The 19808-nt window shown below is 40.3% G+C and overlaps 1 protein-coding gene across 1 annotated transcript in view; it reads left to right on the forward strand.

Annotated features, from left to right (window-relative positions):
* LOC124803271 (odorant receptor Or1-like) overlaps positions 1-19528 on the forward strand; it is a 122724-nt gene extending 103196 nt beyond the window's left edge. Inside the window, exon 5 of the mRNA XM_047264455.1 lies at positions 19249-19528. Within this exon, the coding sequence (XP_047120411.1) occupies positions 19249-19311 (63 nt within the window). The 3' untranslated portion in view covers positions 19312-19528. The remainder of the gene's footprint in view (positions 1-19248) is intronic.
* Positions 19529-19808: the final 280 nt, after the last annotated feature.

Consider the following 19808-nt stretch of genomic DNA (forward strand, 5'->3'; position numbering starts at 1 on the left):
CCATCTGGTTTCTGTACAAATTGTAAATAGCCTTTCGCACCCTGTATTTTACCCCTGCCATCTTTAGAATTTGAAAGAGAGTATTCCAGTCAACATTGTCAAAAGCTTTCTCTAAATCTACAAATGCTAGAAACGTAGGTTTGCCTTTCCTTAATCTTTCTTCTAAGATAAGTCGTAAGGTCAGTATTGCCTCACGTGTTCCAACATTTCTACGGAATCCAAACTGATCTTCCCTAAGGTCATCTTCTACTAGTTTTTCCATTCATCTGTAAAGAATTCGCGTTAGTATTTTGCAGCCGTGACTTATTAAACTGATAGTTCGGTAATTTTCACATCTGTCAACACCTGCTTTCTTTGGGATTGGAATTGTTATATTATTCTTGAAGTCTGAAGGTATTTCGCCTGTCTCATAGATCTTGCTCACCAGATGGTAGAGTTTTGTCAGGAATGGCTCTCCCAAGGCTGTCAGTAGTTCTAATAGAATGTTCTCTACTCCCAGGGCCTTGTTTTGACTTAGGTCAGTGCTCTGTCAAACTCTTCATGCAGTATCGTATCTTCCATTTCACCTAAATCTACATCCTCTTCCATTTCCCTTGTATAGACCCTCTATATACTCCCACTTTTCTGCTTTCCCTTCTTTGCTTAGAACTGGGTTTCCATCTGAGATCTTAATATTCATACAAGTGGTTCCTTTTTCTCCAAAGGTGTCTTTAATTTTCCTGTAAGCAGTATCTATCTTACCCCTAGTGATATATGCCTCGACATCCTTACATTTGTCCTATAGCCATCCCTGCTTAGCCATTTTGCACTTCCTGTCTATCTCATTTCCTATTTTTTAATTCATTATTAAACGTACTCCTGCATTTCCTCTATTTGATTTTGTATTTATAACCCTGTATTTGCCTGACCAAAAGTCTTGTTCCTCCTGCCACCAAACTTCGCTAATTCCCACAATATCTAACTTTAACCTATCCATTTCAATTTTTAAATTTTCTGACCTACCTGCCCAATTGAGGAATGTGACATTCCATACTCCGATCCGTACAACGCCAGTTTTCTTTCTCCTGATAACGACATCCTCTTGAGTAGTCCCTGCCCGGTAATCTGAATGGGGAACTATTTTACCTCTGGAATATTTTACCCAAGAGGATACCATCATCATTTAACCATACAGTAAAGCTGTATGCCCTCGGGAAAAATTATGACTGTAGTTTCCCCTTGCTTTCAGCCGTTCAGAGTACCAGCACAGCAAGGCTGTTTTGGTTAGTGTTACAAGGCCAGATCAGTCAATCATCCAGACTGTTGCCCCTGCAACTATGGAAAAGGCTGCTGCCCCTCTTCAGGAACCACATGTTTGTCTGGCCTCTCAACAGATACCCCTCCATTGTGGTTGCACCTACGGTGCGGCTGTCTGTATCGCAGAGGCACACAAGCTTTCCCACCAACGGCAAGGTCAATGGTTCATGGGAGGGTCATTAGTACATACTACATCAAAATTCTCACAACTCTCTCATTCTGGTTTGTGATTAGCATCTACATCACCATAATTAAACACAGGATCCCAAAACTTTTGATCAAAACATAAATGAGAAATCTGATATTCCTTCTGTTCAATTTCAGATACCTGTGCCATATCAGTAACACTGTTATTATTGACTAATTGGAAGTCTAACTTGGCAATTCTGTGGACCTTCATTGAGGCAAACTGCCATTTCCCAAGTGATTACTTCTATGATTGTTTCTCCTATTAAAATGCCCATGGTTTTCCCCATTATCCCTATCCTGCTGATGTTCAAAATTTCTCTCTCAATTGACACTTTGATCCTGATAGCAATTACCATTATCTCTTTTTCTGTAATTATTCCCATTGTGATTTTTATCATTCTGATTATTATGGTACATACTTCTTTCTACTGTCCTATTCAGCCTGTCAACATATCATAAAAATTGTAAAGAGAATTGTCAGGTCCGTGCACTAAATCCCACTGCAACCTCTCTTGTAATCTCCTTTTTAGTGCATCAATCAAGGTCATTTCATCAAATGGTTTGTCAAAGTGTGTTAATTTTTCTTTCAAAGTGTCACCCCTCTTCCTATAATTAGGACCATTCAGAAATTCACTTTTAATTCTCCCCTTTTCAGCTTCTGACCAAAATTTATTTAAAATTTTTTTCTTGAAACTTTGATGTATTTCCCACTGACTTAAATTTAAATTTACCTGTGACAGAGCTTTGCCATCAAGACACCTTTTAACAAATTTAATTTTTTGATTCTCATTTATGCCTGACACAAAACTATCTCTATAGTGATGCATAAAATCCACTGGATGTAAATTATCTGATGGGAAACTTTTGATTGGAGTGTTGGACCACGCAATATCATTGTTTGCCCATAGACTCTGGTTCACACGTTTCCTGAACTGCTGAAATTTGTTGATCTAAAACAGTTAGATTATTTTGCATATTGTGTTCAACATTTAAACTTTTTTTGTCTAAACTGGCAATGTTTTGTTCCATTTTCTCTTCTACAGCCTACTGTTCAACTCTGACATCATTAACATTCTTTGATTGTCTTGCTGATTCGACTACGAGCTCATTTTCCAAAACAATAAATTTATTTTCTAAAACTTCAATTTTTTTGTTCAACCCCATGTAACCCCTCTGACAACCCATTTTTTAGCTTTGAAGCTCGATTTCTAAGTTGGTCCATTTGATATTGTACCCTATCCGTTTTACTATTGTTTTCAGTTTTCAGATCATTTAACTGTCCTTGTAGTGTAGTAAATTTGCTATTGTTATCTATTCTTATTTCAGTTAATTGATCATTGACTGCACTAAATTTGCTATTGTTATCTGTCTTCACTTCCTCTAGTTTTGCCAAAATTAACTGCAAAATATCAGTTTTTATTGTTTCTGTGCTAACTACAATTTCATTTGGCTCAGACGTGTCCTGGCTGGATCCTACAGCTTTTACTTCTACATCAGTCCTACCCTCATATCTATTCATTTTGTTAACAAGCACATGAGTCCACAAACAAATTAACTTCACAAATAGTTTGTACTTATCTCTCTTTTTTTGGTGTCCCTCATTGTAGTTATAAAAGTCCTCTTTCATTCGATCCGGTCCATCATTGTTGGTAGTATCTCCAGACGCTGAATAGCACACCATCTGTGTCAGGAGTCGCGTCGCGTCGGTATCATTGCTTTAATCAGCCTCGGATGCTGTAATAAGTTACTCGGGATACGCGTAACCATGAAATCATTTTCAACATCGTGACTGTTGATACTATTTACTTTATTGGGCAGCCCTGGGTCTTCTTTCTTCATGTGATTGGAAATCCATTCATACATAAACAACGACATAAATAACTCTTCCTCCTTCTGCAACACACAAAACTTCATTATTAGTCAATTGATCCTGGACAATGCACCACCACTTGTAATCTCCACTTTCCACTATCATTTGTTGTTTGTTACTGTCTTTATGGTTAACTCTTTTAATAAGTTTTGAGAGGAGTGAGATTTACAATAAACTTTTTACTTGTCTTCTTTTCTCGTAGTTGGCTCCAGTTCTTCACGTCTAGGTGCTGATTCTTGAAGCTGTAATTTCTAATATTATAGGTTCTCACAGTTCCAATTGATATAATAAGTTTGAAGTAAGCCTGCACAGTAATTTTTGTTTTCAGAAATATGTTATTCTTTCACATTTTCCTATATCACACTGTCTTTTTAATATTAACATTAACCAAGTCAAAATTATATTGTTATTCCAAAATATAAAAACATGTCTGGTCACATCAGAGGCATGCCCACTACTACTTCACTCTGTGGTAATAACAATATTCCGAAGGGTTTACAAATTCTCTTGACAAATGAATTTATATTAATTTATATTATTGTTTTATAAATGAATCCAAAAATAAACATAATAAATGGGGTCAGATTGTACAATTAATAATAGAAATTTTAAGTATGACAGATATTTCTAAAAGAAAATAGTTTCAACTATACATTCAGAGAGAGTACATATTGATTGTAACAAAGAAAATAAAGTAATTTCTTTTTATTGTTTTTAGATTGAAGTGTAACACATTGTGTACAAAATCATAAGAATTTTTTTAGAAAAACAGCTGAGATAATATTAACCTGTTTAAAATTTGAAGGTGTTTCTGGTATCAACTTCTTCTGTTGAGGAAAAGTAACGCTAGAGGAGGGTGTCCCTTTACAACCTGCCATCACCAGACTTGATCCAGGGGGCAGCAGGTCATGTCCCACACACAGCAGTCTCCATCTGCCTTTGCACTGGATGTGTGTGGGACCTGAGTTGCCAGGCGCAGCCGTTCCACAGATGAATGCCATTGAAGCAAAAGTCCAGAGCACCACTGATGCCAAGTTCTTGGCGTACTGTTGGGCTGCCATCTACTGTTCAGCTTGATGTCAGAAACATAGGGTGCCACATGTGAATCTCTTCATCAGGGCAAAAGCCAGCCTGCAAACCAATTCCCATCAGGGTTGCTAGAGTAGGGTATGTCTGCCTCACATTGCTAATGGTGTGATATGTATTTGAAGTTGAATATAACTTTTTTTTTTCACCAGTGTGTCACCAGGCTATCTCCATTGTGAGGTCAATGTATTGTGGTAACAATCAAGAGGCCAAGAGCTACGGGGCATCATAACTGCAGAGTTACTTTTTGGAGGCTGCAGGAACTAATGACTGCCTCTCAGTTTAAGGGTAGTTCTAGAGATGAATGGCTAGAGCCCATGTGATGTGCACAGTGTAATTTACTTGGATATTTTGCCTCTTGTGACCAGTTTGCAGCAGTTTTTTGTTTTATGTCTCATAATTTTGTTCATATGGCAATACAGTGGAGGGAATCAAGGTGGCTGTTGATGAGACAGAGGAAACAAGTATTTTAGTGTTAGTAATTAACAATTGTTCTGCTCTTGGTATTGTTGAGTGGTTATTGCTGAATTCAAGTTGTTGTTGTTGTGGTCTTCAGTCCTGAGACTGGTCTGATGCAGCTCTCCATGCTACTCTATCCTGTGCAAGCTTCTTCATCTCCCAGTACTTACTGCAACCTACATCCTTCTGAATCTGCTTAGTGTATTCATCTCTTGGTCTTCCTCTACGATTATTACCCTCCACGCTGCCCTCCAATACTAAATTGGTAATCTCTTGATGCCTCAGAACATGTCCTACCAACCAGTCCCTTCTTTTTGTCAAGTTGTGCCACAAACTCCTCTTCTCCATAATTCTATTCAATACCTCCTCACTAGTTATGTGATCTACCCATCTAGTCTTCAGCATTCTTCTGTAGCACCATGTTTCGAAAGCTTCTATTCTCTTCCTGTCCAAACTATTTATTGTCCATGTTTCACTACCACACATGGCTACACTCCATAAAAGTACTTTCAGAAACGACTTCCTGACACTTAAATCTATACTCGATGTTAACAAATTTCTCTTCTTCTGAAACGTTTTCCTAGCCATTGCCAGGCTACATTTCATATCCTCTATACATTGACCATCATCAGTTATTTTGCTCCCCAAATAGCAAAACTCCTTTACTACTTTAAGTGTCTCATTTCCTAATCTAATTCCCTCAGCATCGCGTGACAGACTGTCAATCTTAAGGGCCCGATTCCTGGCTGGGTCGGAAATTTTCTCCGCTCAGGGACTGGGTGTTGTGTTGTCCTAATCATCATCATTTCATCCCCATCGACGCGCAGGTCGCCGAAGTGGCATCAAATCGAAAGACCTGCACTAGGCGAACGGTCTACTCGACGGGAGGCCCTAGCCACATGACATTTCCATTTCCATTACCCGACATAATTTGACTACATTCCATTATCCTCATTTTGCTTTTGTTGATGTTCATCTTATATCCTCCTTTCAAGAGACTGCCTTTCCGTTCAACTGCTCTTCCAAGTCCTTTGCTGTCTCTGACAGAATTACAATGTCATCGGCGAACCTCAAAGTTTTTATTTCTTCTCCATGGATTTTAATACCTACTCCAAATTTTTGTTTTGTTTCCTTTACTGCTTGCTCAATATACAGATTGAATAACATCAGGGATAGGCTACAACCCTGTCTCACTCCCTTCCCAACCACTGCTTCCCTTTCATGCCCCTCGACTCTTGTAACTGCCATCTGGTTTCTGTACAAATTGTAAATAGCCTTTCACTCCCTGTATTTTACCCCTGCCATCGTTAGAATTTGAAAGAGAGCATTCCAGTCAACATTGTCAAAAGCTTTCTCTAAGTCTACAAATGCTAGAAATGTAGGTTTGCCTTTCCTTAATCTATCTTTTAACATAAGTCGTAGGCTCAGTATTGCCTCACGTGTTCCAACATTTCTAGGAATCCAAACTGATCTTAGCTGAGGTGGGCTTCTACCAGTTTTCCCATTTGTCTGTAAAGAATTCACGTTAGTATTTTGCAGCTGTGACTTATTAAACTGATAGTTCGGTAATTTTCACATCTGTCAACTACTGCTTTCTTTGGGATTGAAATTATTATATTCTTCTTGAAGTCTGAGGGTATTTCGTCTGTCTCATACATCTTGCTCACCAGACAGTAGAGTTTTGTCAGGACTGGATCTCCCAAGGCTGTCAGTAGTTCCAATGGAATGTTGTCTTCTCCCGGGGCCTTGTTTCGACTTAGGTCTTTCAGTGCTCTGTCAAACTCTTCACGCAGTATCATATCTCCCATATCATCTTCATCTACATCCTCTTCCATTTCCATAATATTGTCCTCAAGTACATCGCTCTTGTATAGGCCCTCTATATACTCCTTCCACCTTTCTGCTTTCCCTTCTTTGCTTAGAACTGGGTTTGCATCTGAGCTCTTGATATTCATACAAGTGGTTCTCTTTTCTCAAAAGGTCTCTTGAATTTTCCTGTAGGCAGTATCTATCTAACCCCTAGTGAGATAAGCCTCAACATCCTCACATTTGTCCTCTAGCCATCCCTGCTTAGCTATTTTGCACTTCCTGTCGATCTCGTTTTTGAGACGTTTGTATTCCTTTGAGAGCATAAAGAGCAAAAAAGATGAAATGGACATATGACCAGAAATGCATTCCCATGGAGGTACATTCACTTGAAGGTTCAGACAAAAGATCTTTAACAGTGTAGATTTCAGTGTTTGAAAGCATACCTGAGAACACACCAGGCAAGTGTTAATATGAGAACACACCAGGCAAATGGGAATGTTCTGTCTGTACTAGAATTTTAACTCTACACTCAAGAGGGCAATGAGATGGAGCACAATCATGTGGTAGCCATGTTACCCTTCATATGTTCCAGCAGCAGAGGCAGGGTTACCTGCAGGAAGTGTAGATACAGCGTGTGGACAACAATATGGAAACATGATGAGAAATGCATGCTTGCATAAATGTTGATGCTAGTCATGCTTACAGGCTGCACCGTTGTTTGCAAGTGTCAGTCATGGTCAGAACAGTATTCTATGTAGCTATGAGTGCATTGCGTTGGAGCTTAGTGAATTCAAATGTTGCAAATTGTTGGTGCTCTAATGGTGGGTGCATCTATAACCAAGGTAGCCAAAGTGTTTGTTGTTTCAAAAGGAACCATATCAAAGATTTATGCTGCATACTAGGCAAGTGGGAAAAGATCTGTTAAGTCATAATGTGGATGAAAATTTGTGTCAAGTGAATGGGACAAGCAGTCATTGAAGAGGACTGTGACAAAAAATAAGAAGATAATAGCTGCAAAAGTCACTGCAGAGATGAATATTACACTTGCAAACCCGTTCAGTGCCAAAACGACATGAAGAAAGCTCCATAAGTGGGAAATTGCAGGGCAAGTTGGAATTCCAAAACCACTTGTCAGTGATGCAAATGCCTGTAAAAAGAAAACATGGTGCTAAAATCATAAAACGTGACCTATGGAGCAATGGAAGAAAGTCACTTTGTCAGATAAGTTTTGCTGCTCACCGTCTCCAACTTCTGGCCTAGTTTATGTCCTTGATCATGGTTGGGATTCAGTGACAATCTGAGTAGCCATGTCGTGGTATTCCATGGATCCTCCAAGATTGCATTACTGCTAATGATTAAGTACCCATTTTGGTTGATCAGGTCCATCTCATGGTAAAATGTTTGTTCTCCAATGGTGATGCTGTGTTCCAAAATGATAATGCCCCTGTTCACACAGCTCACATTGTTCGTAACTGGTTTATTAGCATGAGAATAAATTGTTGCATCTCCCCTGGGCACCAAAGTCATGATACCTCAATATTATTGAGCCTTTGTGATCTGTTTTTCAGAGAAGGGCGCATAATTGTTATTTCCTTCCTTGTCTCTCTTTTCCAGGAAGAATGGTGTACAATTCCGTTGAATACCATACAGGACCTATATTTATCCATTGTGAGATAACAAGCAGCAGTTTTGAATGCCAACAGTTTTTCTACATCTTATTAGGTGTAGTAATGTACTGTTTTTTGAAGTTTCTATGTTTTTGTCCGCCCCTGTATGCCTTGCCTATGAGGTATTGTAGGATGATGACTGCTCCCATGAGGTGGTTGCCAATACTCCCTGTCTCTGCACTGAGAATAGATCAGTGTTGATGGTTCACTGGCATCATACCAAGGGGCTTCTCCATAGATCTCAGGTGGGCATTGTGAAGGTCGATGATACCGTCACTTATAAAGATAGTCTTATCTGCGAATACCCCACTCATACGGTTATAGTTGGTGGGGACTTCAACCTTCCCTCGATATTTTGGCAAAAATACTTGTTCAAAACCGGTGGTAGGCAGAAAACATCTTCCAAGATTGTCCTAAATGCTTTCTCCAAAAATTATTTCAAGCAGTTAGTCCACGAACCCATGCGAATTGTAAATGGTTGCGAAAACACACTTGACCTCTTAGCCACAAACAATCCAGAGCTAATAGAGAGCATCATGACTGATACAGGGATTAGTGATCACAAGGTCATTGTAGCTGGGCTCAATACTGTTTCTTCCAAATCCACCAGAAACAAACGCAAAATAATTTTATTTAAAAAAGCGGATAAAGTATCACTAGAAGCCTTCCTAAGAGACAATCTCGATTCCTTCCAAACTGACTATGCAAATGTAGACGAGATGTGGCTCAAATTCAAAGATATAGTAGCAACAGCAATTGAGAGACTCATACCTCATAAATTGGTAAGAGATGGAACTGATCCCCCATGGTACACAAAACAGGTCCGAACGCTGTTGCAGAGGCAACGGAAAAAGCATGCGAAGTTCAGAAGAACGCGAAATCCCGAAGATTGGCTAAAATTTACAGACGTGCGAAATTTGGCACGGACTTTTATGCAAGATGCCTTTAATAGGTTCCACAACGAAACATTGTCTCGAAATATGGTAGAAAATCCAAAGAAATTCTGGTCGTATGTAAAGTACACAAGCGGCAAGACGCAGTCAATATCTTCGCTGCGCAGTGCCGATGGTACTGTTACCGACGACTGTGCTGCTAAAGCGGAGTTATTGAACGCAGTTTTCCGAAATTCCTTCACCAGGGAAGATGAATGGAATATTCCAGAATTTGAAACACGAACAGCTGCTAGCATGAGTTTCTTAGAAGTAGATACCTTAGGGGTTGCGAAGCAACTCAAATTGCTTGATACGGGCAAGTCTTCAGGTCCAGATTCTATACCGATTAGGCTTCTTTCAGATTACGCTGATACAATAGCTCCCTACTTAGCAATCATATACAACCGCTCGCTCACCAATAGATCTGTACCTGCAGATTGGAAAATTGCACAGGTCGCACCAGTGTTTAAGAAGGGTAGTAGGAGTAATCCATCGAATTATAGACCTATATCATTGACGTCGGTTTGCAGTAGGGTTTTGGAGCATATACTGTATTCAAACATTATGAATCACCTTGAAGGGAACGATCTATTGATACATAATCAGCATGGTTTCAGAAAACATCGTTCTTGTGCAACGCAGCTAGCTCTTTATTCGCATCAAGTAATGGCCACTATCGACAGGGGATCTCAAGTTGATTCCGTTTTTCTAGATTTCCGAAAAGCTTTTGACACCGTTCCTCAGAAGCGACTTATAATCAGTCTGCGGGCCTATGGGGTATCGTCTCAGTTGTGCGACTGAATTCGTGATTTCCTGTCAGGAAGGTTGCAGTTCGTAGTAGTAGATGGCAAATCATCAAGCAAAACTGAAGTGAAGGGAAGCGTCCTGGGACCTCTGCTGTTCCTGATATATATAAATGACCTGGGTGACAATCTGAGCAGTTCTCTTACGTTGTTCGCAGATGATGCTGTAATTTCCAATCTAGTAAGGTCATCCGAAGACCAGTATCAGTTGCAAAGCGATTTAGAAAAGATTGCTGTATGGTGTGGCAGGTGGCAGTTGACGCTAAATAACGAAAAGTGTGAGGTGATCCACATGAGTTCCAAAAGAAATCCATTGGAATTCGATTACTCGATAAATAGTACAATTCTCAAGGCTGTCAATTCAACTAAGTACCTGGGTGTAAAAATTACGAACAACTTCAGTTGGAAAGACCACATAGACAATACTGTGTGGAGGGCGAGCCAAAGGTTGCGTTTCATTGGCAGGACACTTAGAAGATGTAACAAGTCCACTAAAGAGACAGCTTACACTACAATCGTTCGTTCTCTGTTAGAATATTGCTGCGCGGTGTGGGATCCTTACCAGGTGGGATTGACGGAGGACATCGAAAGGGTGCAAAAAAGGGCAGCTCGTTTTGTATTATCACGTAATAGGGGAGAGAGTGTGGCAGATATGTTACGCGAGTTGGGATGGAAGTCATTAAAGCAAAGACGTTTTTCGTCGCGGTGAGATCTATTTACGAAATTTCAGTCACAAACTTTCTCTTCCGAAAATATTTTGTTGAGCCCAACCTACATAGGTAGGAATGATCATCAAAATAAAATAAGAGAAATCAGAGCTCGAACAGAAAGGTTTAGGTGTTTGTTTTTCCCGTGCGCTGTTCGGGAGTGGAATGGTAGGGAGATAGTATGATTGAGGTTCGATGAACCCTCTGCCAAGCACTTAAATGTGAATTGCGGAGTAATCATGTAGATGTAGATGTAGGACGGATGACAGAAATTCCAGCACCATTGTGACCTGTGCGATGAACCAGTGCCAAAACCGTCAACACAGAGCCAAGTCTGTAGGTAACAAGGCCTGCACACGTTGTTTGTGGTATGGATAGTAGCAGCTGTTGTGAAGATGTTCCATTCAATCATCTGCTTTGGCTCATGCTGTTGGGTGACTGCCTGGTGCCGACACTGGATCACTCCTAAAGTCATTTTATCTCCACCCTCAAATGGGTGTACTTCCATTGGAACACATCTCTGGATATATGTCCATACAATCTTTTTTATTCCTTACCCTTTCAGAGATTGTTTCGTGCAGTTTTTCCCCATTTAACAAAATCACCTTCTATTTTCTGACTTTATACTTTTAATGCTTTTGTAACACTTAGCATGAAACAAGCTCTCAGCCTTTGGTGCCTCTACACTACCTAAGGTGTGAATCAGCATAGTTCCTTTGAATATTTTGGTTAATTCTCTCTGTCATCCCTGTTCCTCAGAATCAATGTTTATGTCCATGTTTTGGTATGACATACTTAAATCTAAAATGTACTCACCTGGCTCTTGTGGCTTTTTATCTTACTAATCCTTTCCTTCACAACTGATTCAAAGGGGAAAGAAATGTGTCTCCTCTGAGACTGGTACATTTGTTTATACATCTTCACGATGTCCCATGACTGTTCTGTGCATGTGAAATGCTGTCTCATTTATTCCTTCATTCATCCATACATCATGGTTCATACAACCCATAATGAAGAGGACCTTCAGGAATGTGACATTAGTGAAGCTATACATTAACAGGCAGATTGAACTACTGATGGCTCTTCTGTAAACAAAAACAACTAATCTCACATCAGTCTTCTTCAGTTTCCTTGAAGTCACAAAATCCTTTATTTTTTCCACATTAGAGTTCATACCATATTTTTCATAACTGTTCAACTCCATCAATATGCTACATATGGTCTTTTCATCTTTTACTAATAATGAGATATTAGGAGCTCACACACCTGTGTTAAAATAGGAAGATTTTGCATCAAATTTGGGTGCAGTGTTACTACAAACAAATATGCCACTGTTTTCAATCTGACCACAAAATTCACTTCGGTACATTGTCCACCAGTTCATCTGCAACTGACTACAAATAAATAATTTGAAAATTTCAGACACTTCTCTCTACACAGATAATTTGCAAGTAATAGATTTAAAATGATTTTTAGCAACTAATGTTGAAATTTCATTTCTCTTGGCCAGATCATGTACTGCTTTGTATTTTACAACAGGATCATCTATTGCATAAACAACATTGTTGCCTTCACTCGTAACATTGTTATCTTCCACAACAGAGTCATTCAAAGATTCAAATTTCCTACATTGTCTTCAATATTAATTTCAATTTTGCTGAAGGCGACAATTAAGGCTGTTGATTTACAACTCCAGTTTTATTTACAAATTTATGAACTTTACTCTCTATTCTTTCTCTGTCTTGACTCAAAATTGTGAGATGATGTGTAGTTTGTTTAACTGATTGTCCTGTTTCTTTTAACCTGTCTTCGTTTTGAACATGAGAACCACACACAAATGAGATGAAACTTAAAATGAAAATAAAATTGCTACTTAATTTGATATGTCTGCATACACTGCCCTTGTTGATCAAGTCATAAATTGTTTATTGTTCAGCATAATTATTGTCCATCACTCCTGTTTGTTCAATGAGTATCAGTTCATCCATAACTTTTTGCATTTGTGCTGCTTTCTTTGAAAATTGACATATAATTTCTCCTTTTGATCTGGAAAACATGGGTCCATAATGATTTCCAAGACAATCTAAGGAGTCTTCTTAGATTTTCTGCAGGTGATGCTGTCATTTAACATAATATAATATCATAAGATGATCAAAACAAATGGCAATATGTTTTAGACAAGCTATTTGTATGGTGTAAAAAGTGGCAATTGAATCTGAATCATGATAAGTGTGAAGTCAGCCACATAAGCACTATAAAGAAGCCACTACATTTCAATTTCACAATAAATAAAACAAATCTAATGGCTGTAAACTCAACTAAATACTTAGGGGGATAAAGATTATGATTAATGTAAATTGGAATGATCTTGTAGATAATATTGTGGGAAAGCAAACCAAAGACTGTGATTTATTGGCAACACAGGTTTGCTAAAGACTCTGCTTACACTACACTTGTCTGGCCTCTTCTGGAGTACTGCTGTGTGGTGAGGGATCCACATAAGATAGGATTGATGGAGAAGATCAAAAAAGTTCAAAGAAGCATGGCTCATTTTGCATTATCACGAAATAGTGGACAGAATGCCGCAGATGTGATAGACAAAATGGGATGGAAGTCAATAAAACAAAGGTGTTTTATGTTGCAGCAGGACCTTTCCATGAAATTTCAATCACTGGCTTTCTCCCAAGAGTGTGAAAATATTTTATTGGTGCCCACCTACGTGGAGAGTAATGATATCGTAATAAAAATAGAAATTAGAGCTCACACAGAAAGATTTAAGTGTTTATTTTTCCTGGGCAATGTTCAAGAGTGGAGTAGCAGAAAAGTAGCTTTAAGGTGGTTTGATGAACCCTCTGTGAGGCAGTCAATTGTGAATTGTAGACTAGTCATACAGATGTAAATATAGATGTAGATGTGTCCAAATTTTGGTCATTAATTTATCCCAGACAACGGTACACACATTATTATGAACTCCCCTTCGGCTGTGTAGAGTGGCCGCACGGTTAGAGGAGCCACGTCACTAATCGTGCGACCCCTCCTGCCGGAGGTTCGAGTCCTCCCTCGGGCATGGGTGTGAGTGTTGTCCTTAGCGTTAAGTTAGTTTATATAGTGTGTAAGTCTAGGGACCGATGACCTCAGCAGTTTGGTCCCTTAGGAATTCACACACACACATTAACTTCCCTTCATTACTATTAGAAACATGAAATTATTCTCGTGCATTTGTTTTATGAATAATTAAACAATGGAAAATTGAGGATTGAATGTAACAATATTATGAGAAGGAAAGTTGCTTCATGCCATATAGCAGAGGTGCTGCGCTGCAGATAGGCACTACAAAAAGACTCTCACAGTGAAAGCTTTCGGCCATTGACCATTGTCAACAATACACACACACACACACACACACACACACACACACACACACACACACACACACGCAAATGCAACTCTCACACACAACTGCAGTCTCAGGCAACTGAAACCACACTGCTAGCAGCAGCACCAGAGCATGATGGGAGTGGTGACCGGGTGGGGGTAAGGAGTAGTCTGGGATGGGGAGGGGGAGGGATAGTATGATGGGAGTGACAGACAGTGAAGTGCTCCAGGATGGGCAGGGGAGAGGTGAGGAGGGGGCAGGAAGTATTAGGAAAGGAGAGAAATAAAAAGACTGGGTGTGGTGGTGGAATGATGGCTGTGCAGTTCTGGAATGGAAACAGGGAAGGGGTTGGATGAGTGAGAACAGTGATTAATGAAGATTGAGGCCAGGAGGGTTATGGGAACGTAGGATGTATTGCAGGGAAACTTCCCACCTGCACAATTCAGAAGAGCTGGTGTTGGTGGGAAGGATCTATATGGCACAGGATGTGAAGCAGTCATTGAAATGAAGGGTATCATGTTTGGCAGCATGTTCAGTAACAGGGTGGTCCACTTGTTTCTTGGCCACCATTTGTCAGTGGCCATTCATGCAGACAGACAGCTTGTTGGTTGTCATGCCTACATAGAATGCAGCACAGTGGTTGCAGCTTGCTTGAAGACTATATGACTAGTTTCACAAGTAGCCTTGCCTTTGGTGAGATAGGTGATGTTAGTGACCGGACTGGGGTAGGTGGTGGTGGGAGGATGTATGGGAGAGATGTTGCATCTAGGTCTATTACAGGAGTATGAGCTGTGAGGTAAGGGATTGGGAGCAAGGGTTGTGTAAGGATGGACGAGTATATTGTATAGGTTCGGTGGACGGCGAAATACCACAGTAGGAGGGGCGGGAGTGTAGCGGGACTTTGAATTTCGCCGCGCTACACTCGTTCCCTCAGATAAAAATTATACCGTCGCAGCGGTATGAGCACTCGATGGCAGAGAAAATACTAAAATTGTAACTCTTTTTTGTTTTTCTATCTGTTTCATTATTGTCTCTCGAGAGCGGAAGCTTAAGGCAGACGTGATCTGATGAAGACCTAAAAAACTAATTAGCTAGTCTTGATCTGATTTGGATAGTTACCGTCAGTGAAGGCTTCAGTGAGACCCTCGGTATATTTCAAGAGGGACTGCTCATCATTGCAGATGTGATAACCATGGGTGGCTAGGCCGTATGGAAGGGACTTCTTGGTATGGAATGGGGGGCAGCTGTCGTAGTGGAGGTATTGCTGGTGGTTAGAAGGTTTGATGTGGATGGAGGTACTGATGTAGCCATCTTGGAAGTGGAGGTCAACATCTAGGAAGGTGGCTTGTTGGGTTGAGTAGGACCAGGTGAAGCAAATGGGGGAGAAGTTGGTGAGGTTCTGGAGGAATGTGGGTAGGTTGTCCTCACCTTCGATCCAGATAGCAAAGATATCAATAATGGATGTGAACCAGGTGAGAGGTTTAGGACTCTGGGTTTTTAGGAAGGATTTTTCTAGATGGCCCTTGAGTAGGTTGGCATGGGATGGTGCCATGCAGGTACCCATAGCCATACCCTAGATTTGCTTGTAGGTAATGCCTTCAAAGGAGAAGTAATTTGTGAGTGAGGATACAGTTGGTCATCGCAACTAGGAAGGAGGTTGTTTGTTTGGAATCTGTCGGGCATTGGCAAAGGTAGTGTTCAATAGCAGTAAGGCCATGGGCATTAAGAATGTTAGTGTACAGGGAGGTGGCATCAATAGTTACGAGCAGGGCACTGTGTGGTAAAAGGACAGGAACTGTGGAGAATCGGTGGAGGAAATGGTTGGAATCTTTTATATAGGAGGGTAGGTTCCGGGTAATAACTTGAAGGTGTTGGTCTGTCAGAGTAGAGATTCTCTCAGTGGGAGCACACTAACTGGCCACAATGGGGCATCCTGGGTGGTTAGGCTTAGGAAGAATGTAGAAGGTAGGAGTGCAGGGAGTCATAGGGGCGAGTAGAGATATGGACTATGGGGAGAGGTTCTGGGATGGGCCTAAGGATTTGAGTAGTGACTGGAGATCCTGCTGGATTACTGGAATGGGGTCACTGTGGCAAGGTTTGTAGGTGGAAATATCTGACAGCTGGTGAAGTCCTTCTACCTGGTAATCCTTGTGGTTCAAAACAACAGTGGTGGAGCCTTTTTCCACAGGTAGGATTATAAGGTCGGGATCAGTTTTTAGATGGTGGACTGCGGTTCTTTCTGTGGATGTAAGGTTAGTTTGCATGTTGAGGGATTTGGGGAATGATGGTGAGGCAAGGTTCAAGGTTAAGAAATTCAGGAAAGTAAGCAGGGGGTGGTCTGGGAGCAGTGGGGGTGGATCACAGTTGGATGGACGAGTGAACTGAGACCTAGATGCAAGACTTCTCCCGGATATCCTCCCACCACCACTTACTCCAGTCCAGTCACTAACATCATCTATCCCATCAAAGGCAGGGCTACCTCTGAAACCAGTCATGTGGTCTACAAGCTAAGCTGCAACCACTGTACTGCATTCTATGTAGGGATGACAACCAACATGCTGTCTGTCTGCATGAATGACCACCGAGACAAACTGTGGCCAAGAAACAAGTGGACCATCCTGTTGCTGAACATGCTGCCAAGCATGATACCCTTCAGTACAATGACTGCTTCACAGCCTGTACCATATGGATCCTTCCCACCAACACCAGCTTTTCTGAATTGCGCATGTGGGAACTTTCCCTACTCTACATCCTACATTCCCGTAACCCTCCTGGCCTCGACCTTCATTAATTGTCCTCACCCATCCAGCCCCTTCCCTGTTCCCATTCTAGCACTACACAGCCATTATCCCACCACCACACCCAGTCTTTTTATTTCTCTCCTTTTCCACTACCCTCTCCCCCCCCCCCCCCCCACCCGTGCACCTCCCCTGCCCTCTGTCTAATTTGCAACAGTTCACTGTCTGCCACCCGCACCAGACTATCCCTCCTCCTCCCTTCCCCAGCTTCCTCTTTACTCCCATCCAGTCGCCACTCCCATCATGCTCTGGTGCTGCTGCTCGCAGTGTGGTTTCAGTTGCCTGAGACTGCAATCGTGTGTTGTGAGTTGCGTGTGAGTGAGTGTATGTGTGTGCACATGTGTGTGTATTGTTGACAAACGCCAATGGCCGAAAGCTTTAATCGTGAGAGTCTTTTTGTTGCGCCTATCTGCAACTCAGCATCTCTGCTATATGGTGAGTAACGACTTTCCTTCTCACAATATTGTTTTATGAATCATATCTATAAGTTTGGGCAATTACTTTAAGTGAGATGGACATCCAAAATAATACTTAAATCTAAAATTGTAGATCTTTATTGAAAATATGATTCATTGAAACACGACTTGCAAAAATAATCACCCTTATGTCTAGGTGGCATGATGAGGTTTGCTGTGAAAATTTGAACACTGCTGGTTTCTATATCCTCATCAGCCCTTTTATTTTCTACAGTTCATTCTTTAGAATATAACAGCTATTCATCTCTATAACAGCAGCTTAATAACAACTCGTGCAATAATTCTCCAACTATAACTTGTTACATAAATAAATAAGAACAATACAAGAAGTTGCAGTTCAGCAATCTTACAATACATCAGTCTATTACATCCACTGAGTTTCATACACAATTAAATACTTCTGTATATACGAAGACAGTAACTATTCTCGAAAGAACAGATACTGTTGATAACGGTGCAGCTTTTCCCTGCGAATGCGCACAGGTTGCCCAAACTGCAGTCGCGCTATTCATCTGTGTCCTCGGTGGCTCAGATGGATAGAGCATATGCCATGTAAGCAGGAGATCCCGGGTTCGAGTCCCGGCCGGGGCACACATTTTCAGCTGTCCACATCGAGGTATATCAACAACACCTGTTGGCAGCTGAGGGTTCCAGTTAGTCATCATTTATTCCAGGGAAAAGCTGCACGGTCATCAACAGTATCTGTTCTTTCGAGAATAGTTACTGTCTTCGTATATATAGTTAAAGGCTACCCAGCCATTGACCTTCGTCTGTGCAAATGCACACAGGTTGCCCAAACTCTTACGGGAATCGCCAAAGCGTTCGCGAGTAATGAGTGGATGGGCAAATGTCTATAAGGTACATTACATATGTAGAATTGTGGACAGTTGCGAATGTGAGTCTCACGGGAAGCGTGCAAGGGATAAGTCCCTGCATTCATGCTATTCATGTGTGTGCTCGGTGGCTCAGATGGATAGAGCGTCTGCCATGTAAGCAGGAGATCCCGGGTTCAAGTCCCAGTCGGGGCACACATTTTCAGCTGTCCGCATCGAGGTATATCAGTTCAACACCTGTCGGCAGCTGAGGGTTTCAGTTAGTCATCAAATACTTCTGTTACAAATTTTAGCAGATTATTACACAAAACAAATTATAGAATGAGACTGATAATTTAAGATACATTTATTATTTTGAATTAAATTAGGAGTATGAAAAATAATTATGTTTTCTGAAAAGAAAGCTAATTTTAATTTTCAGGTATTATTTATTTTTATGAAAAAATAAGATTAACTTTTGCTGTCAGAAATACAATGAATACAAAATTACGCTTGGATTGAGACTTGAATTTAATGTAAGTATCATATTTTACAATTTATAACAGAGATATGAGCACTGACCAGGAGGAAGTGAATTGTATAGTACTGTAAATGACATAAAGAAGTAAAATAGACACACCAGCTAGTAGTTTCTTTGCTGGAGAAGAGAGATGGTATTTTGGAAAAGGATAAAAGGGAAGGACTTTGCCTACCCTCGTTCTCATTACAGAGTATGAGTATTCTCTCTCATCCTGTGGTCTGAGTGACTTGTCCTTACCCAACATATCCCTTTCTTCTCCTCTACAAAGGAACTATTAGTTCTGACAGCTAAGTAATTGCCCCTTTTACTTTTATACGTGTCTGCTGGTGGTACTCTCCATATTGCCACTTGCATGTAAGTGCTGACTCATAATATAATAATTTTCTCAACTGAATTTTCCTTTGATACAAATAATTTTATTTTGCAGTTGCTGAATGGGTCATACACTATCTTCAACATGATGTACCAAGTTCGAGGCAGAAGTGATTAACAATGGATCAGTAATACTGCAAAATAGCCAACCAATAGATAATCACAAAGAAATAAAATCTTAATTAAGAAAAGTCACAATGAGATATACTAGTACACAATAACTGTATCATACAAATTAAATAAAAAGAAAAGCAGATTAATTATTGTGTCTCGTATTGTGCAGGTGTAGTTTTTACGATTGTTACTGCAGATGTAGTAGTGTACACTATGGTCATTTACTGAGAAAGAGAAGATTTTCAACTTTAATTAAATATGATGACATGTCTCTACTGCCTGACTGAACCTTTCACAGTCCATCAAGAAATATTGTTACCTAAGGTGAAATATCATCACAGAGAATAAATACAAAATCCAAAATTTCTTTTTCTACTAATTTAAAAAATTATACTGCAGTATTTCTTGTTGCCCCTTGTTCATGTTGGAACTAGTGAACGACATTGCAACTGATGTAGTGTCTTGTTGAAAGATGATTACCAAAATCTATGATTTTTTAAA

The sequence above is a fragment of the Schistocerca piceifrons genome, chromosome 6 (assembly GCF_021461385.2).
Source record: "Schistocerca piceifrons isolate TAMUIC-IGC-003096 chromosome 6, iqSchPice1.1, whole genome shotgun sequence".
Classification (NCBI taxonomy): domain Eukaryota; kingdom Metazoa; phylum Arthropoda; class Insecta; order Orthoptera; family Acrididae; genus Schistocerca; species Schistocerca piceifrons.